The 13813-nt window shown below is 41.5% G+C and overlaps 1 protein-coding gene across 1 annotated transcript in view; it reads right to left on the minus strand.

Moving 5' to 3' along the window:
- LOC127233008 (myomegalin) overlaps positions 1–13813 on the minus strand; it is a 185086-nt gene that overhangs the window by 42469 nt on the left and 128804 nt on the right. The window contains exons 18-24 of the mRNA XM_051199341.1: positions 11116–11283; positions 10867–10948; positions 10064–10155; positions 7125–7241; positions 6802–6939; positions 6134–6246; positions 4881–5008 (exon numbers count right to left, since the gene is read on the minus strand). Of these exons, the coding sequence (XP_051055298.1) occupies positions 4881–5008; positions 6134–6246; positions 6802–6939; positions 7125–7241; positions 10064–10155; positions 10867–10948; positions 11116–11283 (838 nt within the window). The remainder of the gene's footprint in view (positions 1–4880; positions 5009–6133; positions 6247–6801; positions 6940–7124; positions 7242–10063; positions 10156–10866; positions 10949–11115; positions 11284–13813) is intronic.

Below are 13813 nucleotides of genomic sequence, written 5' to 3' on the forward strand. Positions count from 1 at the left end.
GTTAAGTGACCGTAAGGCAAATAAGACTCCAAAAGACCTTCCAAGGTACACAATCTCAACAAGACTTTAATGTTTCACCTATCTAAAACTGCCCAGGACGTGTATAAATTAGGCCTACCTGGGCAGATCAGGAGATAGGCCCACAATCTCAGTCCTATAAAGTGATTCCATCATGTCAAGGAATTTTCCATTTGTGGTGTCTCTTCAAGAAGCATGCTCTTATAGAGACATTAAGAGATGGCACCACCCACCACAGCAACTCATCCTCAAATTGGCCTATATTTCCTACCTCTCTTCAGTAAGGAGAGCAAGAATGATTTTTAAGGCTTAACAAAACCATTTCACTGCTATGGGGAAGCGCAATGCTGTGTCTTTGGTCTCACTTCCTTTAAAAGGGGGTCCCCTTCTTTAGTTAAACAAACATGCATGCACAGGGTCTGGCTTTGACTTGGAATTTTAGTACAATGACTCCTATAGAGGAAAAGATAAAATGATATGAGCTTTATCTTTTCTCATGAATCTTTAAGAATGAAACTGTATAGCTTCTGTTGGCCTTTGATACTTTTATTAGATCAGTAACAAGTTTTGGTGTGTCTCAACTAAATAAGCTGGTATACTAACACACATATAAAGAGCATAGGCTCCACAGCACAGATATTTACAGTTTCACAGCACAGTCCCATGAAGAATGAACTTTGAGAAAATAATTTGGTGAGGACAGTCTGGAAGTCATAGAGTGTAATATGTCACTTCTTTCTTCATCTGAAGTTGTTATGAATCACCATTTCTCAAAAGCTCACAAAATCTCACATGATAAAAGCAAGTGGCATTTCTTTCATTATTAAACAATACCCTGAACACAGAAATATACGGCCTACAGGACGCACTTGTCTATGAACCTGCTTCTAAAGTGTTCAGGCTGAGCAGTGCATCTCTAGTGCAATGACAGACAGCTGCACAAAGCAGGCCGGTGCACTCGTCTTAGTCACTAACAGCAGCAAACCCACTGGCCTCTGTTAAAGTCTAGGGAACAGTGCTCATGTCTAACAGCCCTACTCCTCGGGTCACTTTGAACTACTGCAATACTCCCGAACATTCTATTTTATTCTTTCCATTTTTGCATGGGGGAAGGCAGTATAATGAAGACTTTAAGTTCTGGAATTTGATTTTAAATAATGAAAAAGATAACATAAAGTGAATGTATCATTTTGTAGGTTTAATTCTTCTTACCTAACATCTGGGGGGGGGGGACCCAAAACAAAATAAAAACTTGTTGGCTATACAGTTTTCGAGTTCCTTTCCATTTCTCATTCTCTGTTGGTGAAAAATTCTAATGCTGATTTTTATTTGGGAAACTCATCCTGGTTGGTGTGATTATATAGGCAATGACAGCTTGAGGAAAACCAAGCTAGGAAAGTGTTTACAGCTTGCCCTAGCACTCAGGAGCGTCAGGCAATCAACTGAACTTTACTTCAGAGAAAGGGACAGGCAGCAGTATAGTGTCACCTGCCACTTCTCTCCTTATCATGAGATTCCAGTGTGAGGTCAGAGGCAAGAGAGCTGAATCTTGAACTACTTTGGAGCTGTAAGCCCAGACTTTACAATAGATACTGAACTAGGAGCACAAAGAAGCATACATGTGGCAGAACTTTATGCATCTCTTCCATAGATGTCACCATCTAAGTCCGATTTAGCAAAACTCTTTTAAGGAGACTCTTAGTGCTGGTGGAAACCCTCCATGGGTTTTGATTTTCTTTGACCCTTAATAGGTCTCTTTCTATATATAATATAGCTGTAAGTATTTTAAAATATAAACAAGGACAGTGTGCTTTCCCTACAATCATCAGTATTAAAGATATTGCTGCTGTCTATTCCTGAAAGAAGAGACGTGGGTATGGAGGCAGATAGGGCAGAAATGGGAAAAATGAAAAATAGGCATACATCATGCCAGAGTAGAAGGATGGCATATTAAATCATTCCTTTCCAGAAATTATAACTTGGCTAAATTGCTAAATACAGAACATCAGAAAGATGTTGAATAGAAGCCTATGCACAATCAGATTTCAACAATAGAATTTAACCCTGTGGTAAAGGGTGTGAGCTCAGTATAATAGCACTTGCCTGATATGCACAAAGCTCTGGGTTCAAACCCCCCAAGTCATATACATAGCAACAAAAAAAAAAAAAAAATTCTAAATTAGGGGAGAGTTTGGAGAAAGCATGTCAGAAGGACTTTATTGATTTTATTCCTTAACTGGATCTTCTTAGAAGCCTTTTTCAACTCAATAAATCCAAAAACTCGACTCATCTACTTGGCTTCTTACAACCATTACTCTGCAGATATTTCCCACTATGTAAAAGGAAATGTGAGACAAATGAAATATATCACTAATGAATTTTCCTAAAGTTCAATGCTTTGAATTAAACAAAGCCTAAGGGAAAATCTATGTTATTATTTTTCTTTCAAGGAAGTTTTATTGAAGCACAAGCTTCTATAAGTACATGGTACTTTAAATCTAAGTTTATTGAAATATTTTTTAAAAATACCAACAAAGGCAGACAAGTCCAGTTAACAATTTGTGCTCTCACAGAGGAAAGAAGATCAGAGCATGCTAAATGCAAGTACATGAATGATGCATAGAAGCACAGTACCATTCGCCTGTGGCTTACATACTACAATTCATCAGAATTGTGTTCTGTAACCAGATGTCAAATTATTGCACAAGTGTGTGGGGCCCAGCACATTCTCTCCAGGCAGCTCAGTCTCCAGCCTCATCCTAGTATCAAGGCCAGAAAGTCAGTACCAGATTTTAGTCACATTTATGGAATCAATAACACTTAATTTACCTATCAACCTACTCTTGCTAGAGGTTGACAGGTGGACTAATAATTAAGACATTTTATAATCACTGTGAACCCTTAGAACCCGAGTCACCCATAGTTGAAACTTAATAGCAGCTTTGCAAAACTTTGTTGGTCTATTAGTAAACACATTTCCTAATTGCCTTGTAATGACCTGACAGACTAGTCTTTAATTGATTGACATGTCTATAGCTCAGCTCCTATTATCTTCTTCCCTACTTGCTAGTTACATAAAGTTTTATGCAGGCAGGCCTTAGAGTCTCTTAAAATGGGAGCACTAGAACATTGATGGTTCTGCTTACATATGCCTCTTCTATCTTTCCTATTAAATGATTCCTTTTCCCCTGACGGCTGTTAAGATTGAAAGAGCACATCTATTTTTTGGAAGGCCATGGCTGTCAATCGCTGTGAACTATTTCATCAGAAGATTACAGGGCTTAGTCTTTTCCTATCCACTTCAGGTTGACTGCTGCTCATCTGTTATAGACACAGCTGAGGTTACAGAATCCCGGCAACACATGGATGTAAAGTGACTTTGTCAAAAAGGAAGGAAAAGGAAAAATCATGTGCTCAGTCTAGCTCTGGAAGGCGACTCCATCTTTCTTTGGGTGCCGGGAAGCCTGAATTGTGTTCCTTCACTACTGTCTTCAGAGGAGCTGAAACCTTAGCTTCTCCTCCTGGAAATCCATACCTTTCAGCAGTAGGGAACCACAGCCCCTGCAGTAACCTGTCCCTTTTCATAGTTTTGACATTTAAGATGCTAGAGATGAAATCTTCAGTTCCCTTTCTCTACCTGTCATGTTGTCCCAAGAAAGTAGAGATGGTGAATAAAACCTAAGCACGGACGTGATTCTTCCTTCTGAGTGACTTGGGCATATTGGCATATCACCAAATTCTTCCTCTAACATGAGGTAATACATGCACCAAAGCAGCGCAAGTAAAGGACGCCACCCATACCACTCCACTGAGGATGTAGAAACACTACCTTTCTCTGCTCTCAAAGGGGATACTGACAGGTGGGCATGGCAGCCACGCCTCTAATCCTAGCACCAGAAAGCAGAAGCAGGTGCATCTCTGAGTTCAAAGCCAGTCTGGTCTACACTGCACATTCCAGGCCAGCCGCAGTGAGACCCTGTCTCAAAAAACAAAATACCAAAATCCCCAAACAAAGCAAAAATGGGAGATGGGTGGGAAATATCACACAGATGATTATCTTTTTAGCTAGAGAATTCTGACTGAGGCCTTTCATCAGAACATCATGTTCTGATGAAAGGCCATGCCTGTGGCTTGAAGAAGCTCTAGGCCAGTGAGGAACAAGAATTTTATAGACTTTTATAGACTAGAACTTAATGTCCACTAATGTGATCTTGTCTGTGAGGGTTAACATCAACTCTGAAGCAGCCTTAGAGGGCGGGATTTACCACGAACACTTTTCTGGTCTCTGCTCCTTAACTTAGCCTAAGTTCACGCTTCTGGTTATCCTTAGTAGGGCTATTCCACTCCACAAAGCCATTCTATGGTCTCTTTCTCTCTCTAAACCTGAAACGCACTCTATTCCCTTATGTGATTAAAAATTGCTTTCAAAGAGCAGGATTTGACTGGATGGTAAAAATAATACACACACATGCATTTTATGACATGATATGGAACATGTGAAGTGGGTGGGAAGACGAGGTGAATAAACTTTATTGGCCCATGGAAGGGGTAAAGGAATGGGGGAAGGCTAGGGAGAAGAGCGAGTGTGTATGGAAAATTAAAATGGAATGCTCTAAGGTGTGCAAGTGACTTCATGGCCTCCCTGTTTAATGGAGAAACAGGTATGAGTGGAGTACAGGCCGACTACAGTGACTTCATTTTGCAGGTGCTGCGACTGACACCAGTCCTATCGTTAGTAAGTCACCACTTAGACACGACTTTCTCTGGTTAGTGTAAACAGTTTCCATCCTGGGCTGCAGTGTGACCCGCCAGTGCTCAGAAGGCATGCTTGTGACGACCTTGCACACTTTCCAGTTCCCCACCTCCAATGGCGGCCATGGTTTCCAGCCTGCTCAAGCGCTCCAGGCTTCTTCCAAGAACTTCTTCTAGGCGACTGCGTAGTGCCTGGGCCCCTTCCAGCTCCACCTGCAGAGTTCCGTCTCTCTCAGAGCTGATTAAACATGCCACATGGAAGGAAAATGGGTTAGCCATCAACTATAATGAGTCCACATGTTTCCAAAGAGTCATCTATGCCACTTAGGCCACCAGCCTTTAAGGTAACTGGTCTCCAAGGCAAGGGTTAGGTGAATGAATGCAGTCTGTGTGTGACACCTGTGTCCACAGCTGGAGGATTAGCAAAGCTGGCACCTTCCTGTAAAGCTTGTCCCTTTGGCTACATTCTGGGACATTCCCACACAAAAATATAGCACAATCCTACAGCCACAGAAGAGAAATGTTGTTATGTACAGTGAGTCAAGGCTGAGACGAGGGCTGAAGACAGCTGTTTTCTCATCTGCACCGAACTGACAGTGTGCTCAGCGAGAGCACTTCAAAGGAGCAGAATCCCAGATGTTCTTTTCTAAAGCACAAAAGTAAGTGGTCCCTACCACACCTTCCCCTGCTTCCATCCTCCTGAGGTGGAAATAAAACATTTCTAAGGACCAATGAGAAATCAGGGGAAACTATGTAGTAGTAATAGTAGTAGTAGTAGTAGTAGTAGTAGTAGTAGTAGTAGTAGTAGTAGTAAATGTATAAAGAAAAGAGGCCAGGAAGGAAGGCAAGAAAAAAATGAAGGTACTCTGAAATGAGTCATAAAGATATAACACACGTAAACCAAAATTGAGAACTATAAGAACATAGATTCACCTTGATGCTTTATCTGTGATTCCGGGTAGAATTTGCCACCATAACAAACATAAGCTCTTCATTACCATTATCCTAGTGCTAATGCACTGACAGCCTTACCGTCCATAGTAAAGCAGGCTGTTAGCAGAACAGGGGGCAGAAATGAAAGGAGCTCACAGAGAATGCTCACTACATACGAGGCACTCTTCCAGACCCCTGACCTGTCTTCTTGGGTCATCTTTGCAGTAACAATGGGAAGGTCTACTTCTAATTTCAGATTTAGACACCGATGCTCAGGCCACACCACATAACAAGTCACAAGGTGGGAAGCTTCCCTTTTTCTCCGCTTTGGTATTGTAAACATCTGTTTGCTATTATAACTTGATAAAAAATAAAAGTAGGAAAAAGGATGAAAGTTGAAGGTGAGTGAGCCAAGCAGCCCCTCTCTTACTTCTCTGGATGGGCGTGGAACTTGACCAGGCTGCTGTATAGCTGCCTCTCAGCTTGCAGGGCCTCGTTGAGCCGACTCCGTTCATCTACGAGTCCCTCCAGCATCAGCAGCAACTAAGGAAGGAAGAAAGGTAACAATGTGGAGATAGCAAAGTGAGACGTGAAGTCACAGTAAATCTCCGGAGGCAAAACGCAGAATTAGCACACACTGTGACCAACTGTCAGCTTATTACTGAAGCTTTCTACAGAAGTTTTCCGTTTTCAAAAGAACATTACACTTGTTATCACTTTATATCTTAACAAGTAGTCAAATTCAAACGTGGGAGAGAGAATTGAGGGAGAGAACCCAGAAACACAGGGAAGGGTCTAAGAAGGAAGGATGAAGGAAGTCAGGGAAGAGCAAGAGGGAAGCAGTAATAACTATTTCTAAAGTCCCTTCACTCAGTACTTACTGAGCATCTCCACACCGTCACATAGACTGTTCTAGTTCTAGTTCTGGGGAAAAGCTTAGCCATAAGCCATGCTGTTAGGAGTAAGTGCCAGGCTGGAGTGGGGTGAGGAGAGGGCAGACAGGCACACAGGCCAGGCAGACTTCCTGGAGACACCGGCAGTGAGTAGGTTAGAGATGGGGGTAGAAGCCACAGAGGAACCTGTGTCCCAAGAACTCACCTGTTGTCTCCGGTTTCCTGAAACTTCCTGACCCTGGGATTCTACTGAAGCAACTTTTTCTCGAAGAAGTAAGACCTCTTGGGTCAGGCGTTCCATGGCTGGTATGTCTTCAGGGTCGACCAGTTGCATTTGCAGGTCCTAGAAAAAAATAGAGGCAAACATTAAAAACTGTAATAACATTTCTCAGCAGAGAAGCAGGCACAGATCTTTCTGCTCCATTTCAAGGCCTAAGAATTCAATACTGTTTGCATCTTGTGTGAAGATGCCCTATAATTAGTTGAGATACAGGCTATTCCAGTGGCATTTAAACAGCTTTGAAAGACCTTTATGAGATCTTCTTTTATCTGTATGTTCCTGGTCAGCGACTCCAAGTCAGCGGCCTGCACCTGCAGTTCATCCTCTTGCACAGCCATCATGGACTGTAGAGCAGACAGCTCTATCTGTGGAGAGAAGCAAAACCAATGTCAGAGGCAGATGCTTTTACATGCCATATTATAATCAGCCGCTAATACAAGAGGAAACCGAAAAAAATAGTATCGTGGGTCAAATCAGTAAAACATGAGAGTGGGCTCAAAGGATGCCCTAAAAGAAACTGTAAGAAGGTTTTCAATAATGTCTTCTATTACTAGAAATAACAGATTTAATTAATGGTGTCACTGGGATGTTTAAAAGTTGGCTACAACTAGCAAGAGCAAGAAGAAAGGTGTTTATTTTATGTAAATACTTCAGCTAATACATGGAAACAGCAGATTTAGAATACCTTCATTTTGTACTCCTTAATGATTTACTAAGGCATTAAGCAGCTACAGCTGCTGATACCAGGGATCACTACATGCCTCTTGGTGAAGAGCATGCTGCCACTACAAAGGAATCTTGCCACCAGTTGTCACTAAGCTTTTGGTGTTGCATCTTCTTTCCCCCCAGATGACAAACTGGATGATAACAAAACTCATTAGACACCGTGGTAACAACCATCCCTGCTAACATTCACTATGTGCCTATTATGTCCCAGGCATATAATGCATTGCTTTTAGTTAGACCTCCCAACACAGCTATTGTTCTGGACTCCTGTAGTCCATTCCCTGTAGTCAATATCTGCCACTTGACTGCAGTGTACCCGGCTTTGTGCTGACCAGGGGTCTTTCTTTACTCCTACTACTCCACCAGCCTGCAATCTCTTTCCCAGAGCTGTTGTCTCCTCCTTCTCCTCTTGAGTAGGTACCAGCCTATTCAAGAAAGCCTTTGACCACTTAAATAAGGTGATCCCCATCTGTGTTACTTTTCCCTTGACATGTACTACAGCATATTACCTTATGATCCATAATTACATTAACTTACTCATTTGTATAATGTCTGTTATCCCCCCAGCAGGAATGAATGACACAGATCCCAGGAAGGACCTTGTTGATTCTGTACCCCTCCCCCGCCCCATCCCTAGTTCTAGCTCTGGCTTAGAGAATGTGTCTCATGAATGGACTGGCATACAATTCCTCCCAAAAATCCCAATCTATAGTCTTCAGTTATAGACAGGATGATTCCTACACTTCAGTGTGTAGACAAGGCAACCGAGGCAAAGAGAAATTAAGGAACTAACTTAAAATCACAGAGCTAGTATGTAGTTAATCTGTAGTGTGGAAGTCAGGGAAGACAAATCAGTTTGCCAGTCTTAATGTCTTTTCAAAAGGCATTGTACACCCATATAGTTTTTATGACAATGGCGAGTAAACTTTTTGAAGAACCTATTTTAAGACAGCATGTGGTGGCAAAATCAACCAGGCATGCCAAGCTTTGCCCTTCCAGTCCTCTATACAGACAGCTGCCTATGGAAGGCTTGTTTCTACCTCTCTTCCCTCAGGCCAAGCCTAGTAATTTAGGACCGAGTTTGTGCTAGCAGCAAGTTCTATACCTAAGATGTTAGGCATTATTGATAATAAAATTGATGGTGTCTGCTGCTGACTTTATTTTTCAGGTTGTCCAGGGCTAAGGAATGGAAAATTTTATGACTACTATTGGGCCCCCTTCAGAGATTGCTATAATTGCATAACTCAGGATTTGCAGCATTAAAGAAAACAATAGGCTGGAACAATGGCTCAGTGGTTATGAGCACTCACTGGCTGTTCTTCCAGAGGTCCTGAGTTCAATTCCCAACAACCACATGGTGGCTCACAACCATCTGTACCTCCAGTTCCAGCAGAACTGATACCCTCTTGTGGCCTCTGCAGGCTCCAGGCACACACATGGTGCATTGACATACATGTAGACATAAAGTAAATTTTAAAAAAGAAAATGGTAAACTTAAGGAAGAAAAGATTCTTGCAGCATGATTAAGGTCTGTAGATGGATTGACATGGGTTTTAAATCCTACCACCAGCTGCTGGCAAAGCTGTGGTTACATGTAAGTCTTCAGTTCAGTCTGTCCCTCTGTGCTGAGCCCTAAGCTGTAGTCTACATCCTAGCTGGATATGCAGCTGATTGCATAGTGAAGACATTCTGTAAGGTTGAGGGATCTTCTAAGGTAGTGGATGCAAACTCCATTGACAGGAAGAGTCAAAATCAGAAGGCTGTGAAGACTTGAGTTTAAACCTCAATTTGGGCATTATGATGAGACCCCACATCTTCTAGTGATGATACTACCTGTTTCACATGGAGCTGTGAGTGTAGGTCCCTTGAATAGCACAAAACATGTGAAGAATGTTCAACACACAGTGTTATTCATGCTCACACCCTTCTTGTTTACTATTTGCAAAATTCATGCCTCTGATGTCACCATTTTAAACAGGAATTCTATGTTGCACAGGAGCTTTACAATGATAGTATTTTACTTACCAATCAGAAGAACAAAAATATTTTATGCTTTCATTGCAATGAGAGCATCTTGTTGAAGTGATGAAGACATACAACAATTTGTGTTCCTCTCCAAAAAGAGGAAAGGCATGACTTGCGTTTGGAGTCATATATTATATATGGAGAATTGGAATGTTTAAAATATAAACCAGTTTGAAAGAAACAACAGGAGCTGGGTGTTGGCGGCACACGCCTTTAATCCCAGCACTAGGGAGGCAGAAGCAGGAAAATCTCTGTGAGTTTGAGGCCAGCCCGGTCTACAGAGTTCCAGGACAGGCTCCAAAGCTACACAGAGAAACCCTGATTCAAAAAAACAAACAAACAAACAAACAAAAAAAAAAACAAAAAAATAAAATAAAATAAAATAAACAGAAAGAAAGAAAGGAATTTATGGACTGGTCTTGACTAGCAAACTTACCTGGCTTTCTCTTTCCTTTTTAGCCATGAGCTCGAGTTCCTCCTTGGCATTGCTCAGTTCTTTCTCCAACCCTGCAACTGTGTCCGAGTCTCCTGAAATGAATGCACAACATTACTTTTAATCACCGAAACATGCTATGATCTCTGCTGCCCTGTTTCTGAGAGGTATACTCTAAGAACACAACTCAGCACTTAAAAAAATACATGTACTTGCATTAGCCTGTGGCAATATTTGTAATGGAAATCCCACAATCAACCGAGATGCTAAGAAGAACAGATGGAAAAGGCTATCCCATGTTCATCTAGCTGAGAAAGAACCAGAATGAAGTTGGTGGACTTATCTGGGTTTCAAGGATACGAAACATAAATGCAAAAGAATACATTTATTAGGGGAAGAAGGAAATGACATACCCATCCTTATACACATGTAAATCACCCACTTATTCTTTTAAGAACATACACAGGAAGGACAAACCTGAAGTGAAACTTAGTACCCTCGGGGACTGAGTAGAGATGAGAGAGAAAGAGGGATGTAATACACCTTTTTTATGTATTTACTTTTTGAAGTTAACATTTAATTTTTAATATGCAAGTTGGTTTGACAATGGGTTAGAGAAAAGAACTAAAAAAAAAAAATTCATGTAAGATTTGGGCAGTTTTCCTTGGAAGTGATGTGTCTCCAGATTTCAGGGGAAACCAAACTGGTTTTCTGAACTATCAGGATATGTCCTGGCCAAATTTACTAGACAGCAATGGAGCGGGGAAAAGCAAAGGGAATTTTCACAAAGCAGAACTGGAGCTTACCTAATGTGGACCTGGGCACGCTGGCATCTTCTCTAGCAGTCAGTGCAGTGTTATTGTCTCCAGAGGGCACCTGCATAGAGCTCTGAAAAGTGGAAGGGTTGTATGGGTTAGAAAGACACAGGGCCTGTGATCAGTGACAGACTTGCAAGAGTCTCACCTAGTTTGCAGTTAAAATGCCCAAACTGCTGCCTCAAATGTAAAAAGGAAGTGCAGTCGCCATGAGTATCTATATGAGTCTACAGTTCTTACTTCATCAGTCTGCTCTCCAAGGTGGGGAGCGGCGGAAGTCACTTTAACTTGTTGGTTTAAAAGGAGTGCCCTCGAGTCGATTAGGTATCTCTCTCCTAAGTACTGGCGCAGGGCGTGTAATTCTGAGTTTCTTTCCAGGAAGGCTTGTACCATTTTTTCTGCAGCAGCCTGGTAAGAAGGAATCACAATGAACATTATTAGAAAGATAGTGCAGTAAAATAAATAAAACTTGTTTTCAAGGTTCTTTAAAGATTTGTTTATTTTTATTTTATGTGCATGAGTGTTTTGCCTATATGTATGTCTGGGCACCATGTGTGTGCAGTGCCCACAGAGCTCAGAAGGAAGGCCTCTGGAACTGGAGTTACATGTGGTTGTTAATCACCTGAAGGTTCTGGGAACGATGCCCAGGTCCTCTGCAAGAGTGCTCTGAACCACTGAGCCATCTCTCTAGTACCTGCTAAGTGTTATTTCTTAAAAACCAACCATTTATTTAAATAAAACTAAACGAAAACCTATGTGACCCTCAGAAATAACTTCCCTGCTCAGCATTTATAAAGAAAATAGTGGAGCAGAAAGTTTTTCACAGGCAGAATAGGGTGCACAGTGAACAGTATGTCTAGATCAGGTAAAACATTCTGAAACAGGTTCTCCAGGGTCTCTCCCAGGCTACGATGTTAAGATTTGGAGCAGAACTGGCATAACAAATGACTTCTTTTACTCTAGTTGTTCCTTCAATCTTGACTGACTTTTACTCAAACGTTTGTATGGTTGTGCTCTTTGCCAAACATTGCTTTATCACACTGGCCTCCTATCTAAAATGTAATCACATGATCAAAGGGTGTGGACATTCAGTTTTGAGTAAGTACCACTGATTACAATGACACAGAGTCTCAGTTAGCAACACTGTAATGTTTACCTGAACCAGCTACATACAAAACAGAGACTAGTGACTGTGAACTGATTAGAGTAACCATTTGCAATGTGTACACAAATATCCAAACAATTTGTTACATGCCTTGAATACACACAGTTTTTATCTGTCACACTAACATAGGGACAAATTTCATTTAAAGTGTATTGGGGGGAACCTGCTTCTACTCTCCAAATCCTTCTGCTAGGTTTAAATTTTCCTGATGTACTTCCTGTTACCTAATGCATCCCCTTACATTCTTCGTTGTTTTCTCCTCCTCAACAAGAATGTATACTTCATGAGCAACTCAGTGCTAAACCCCAAGTGCCCAAACATGACTTGCCAGGAATAGGCATTCAGTAAATACTTACTGAACGGATTATACAACAAACATCTCTATCAGACCAAGAGAATATGAATCTCAAAAATCACCCAAGCCCAAATGGTCACGTTGTCAAACTGCCTTCTAAATTCTTATATGTATACCTCAGTGGTTCAGAGCACTCTTGCAGAGGACCTGGGCATGGTTCCCAGAACCTGCTGGGATCAGACTTCACCAGAATCTTCTTATTATAGCAAGTGGTGGTTAATGCAGAAACTCACCGCTGGTCAAAGCACAGACAGTGTCTGTGCGATGCTCAGCCACATACAGGATATCTATCTCACACCTCCACCCTGCAAGACTCAGGGATCATCAAGGGAGAGGAAGAGGAAAGACAGTAAGAACCAGAGGGCAGGGAAGACCAGACTGAAACTGTCTTCTGGACATGACAGGAGTACTGCTCTCAAGAACCCACAACAGCTGTGGTTATCTGTACAAGAATGGCACAAGATCAAGCCATTAAGCATGAACTGAGAAAGAGATTTTGAAACCCACCCCTCACTGAGATGCTACTGACAGCCGATGGCTACTGGAGGAGGGAGAGTTAGCTGTCTTTAAAGTTATAACCTCTGGTAGGTTCACTTCTCTCATGGATGGCCCTATGCCCATAGGCATCGGGACATTAGGAGTTAGAATCAGTGGACTATGAAAAAGAAAGGAAGGAAAAGAAACAAACAAAGTTGGAAGGAGATAGGGTGCACCTGGGAGGAGTTGGGGGAAGAGTGAAGGGTGAATATTATAAAAAGAGATTGTATGCAGGTATTACATTCTCAAAAAAAGGTTATGTTTTAATAGTTTAGAAAAAGAGTAGGAAAAAAATCTACAAAAGAATAAGCAAAAGGAAAAAATTTTAAAAAGGATGGGCCTTTCAACACGTTATCATAGATAGGAGAGGAGCCTGAGAGCCTCCCCGGAGATTTGTTGACAGCTAATTTGTTGACAGTTATTGGAAGGTACCGTTTCTTAGATGGTGTAGCCATTGATAAGTTGCCTTTGCTCCAATAATTAACCTCCAATTCATGACTAGGCAAGAAACCGCAATTAAACTCATTGTTCACACACATAAAAGACTTGAAAGTAGGAGAGGGGAAAGGGTCCCGGTAGGAATGAGGATGGAGGAGAAAAGGGGGTGAGAATGGCTAAAATATATTATATAAATGTGTGAAACTATTAACCAATAGAAAAAATTAAATAACCAAACGATACAAGAGGAAGACCTAGAACTTATTTGTGATCATTAATGTATAGGAATACACTTAGGGCTGGCAACATGGCTCAGCAGGTGAAGGTGCTTCCTATATAAGCCAGGTGACCTTTGAATCTCACCCCTGGAACTCATGTAAAGATGGCAAGAGAGGACCAATTCCACAAAGCGGATTTCCATCATTACACCATGACATATGTGC

Source organism: Phodopus roborovskii, unplaced genomic scaffold, assembly GCF_943737965.1.
Source record: "Phodopus roborovskii unplaced genomic scaffold, PHOROB, whole genome shotgun sequence".
Taxonomy (NCBI): domain Eukaryota; kingdom Metazoa; phylum Chordata; class Mammalia; order Rodentia; family Cricetidae; genus Phodopus; species Phodopus roborovskii.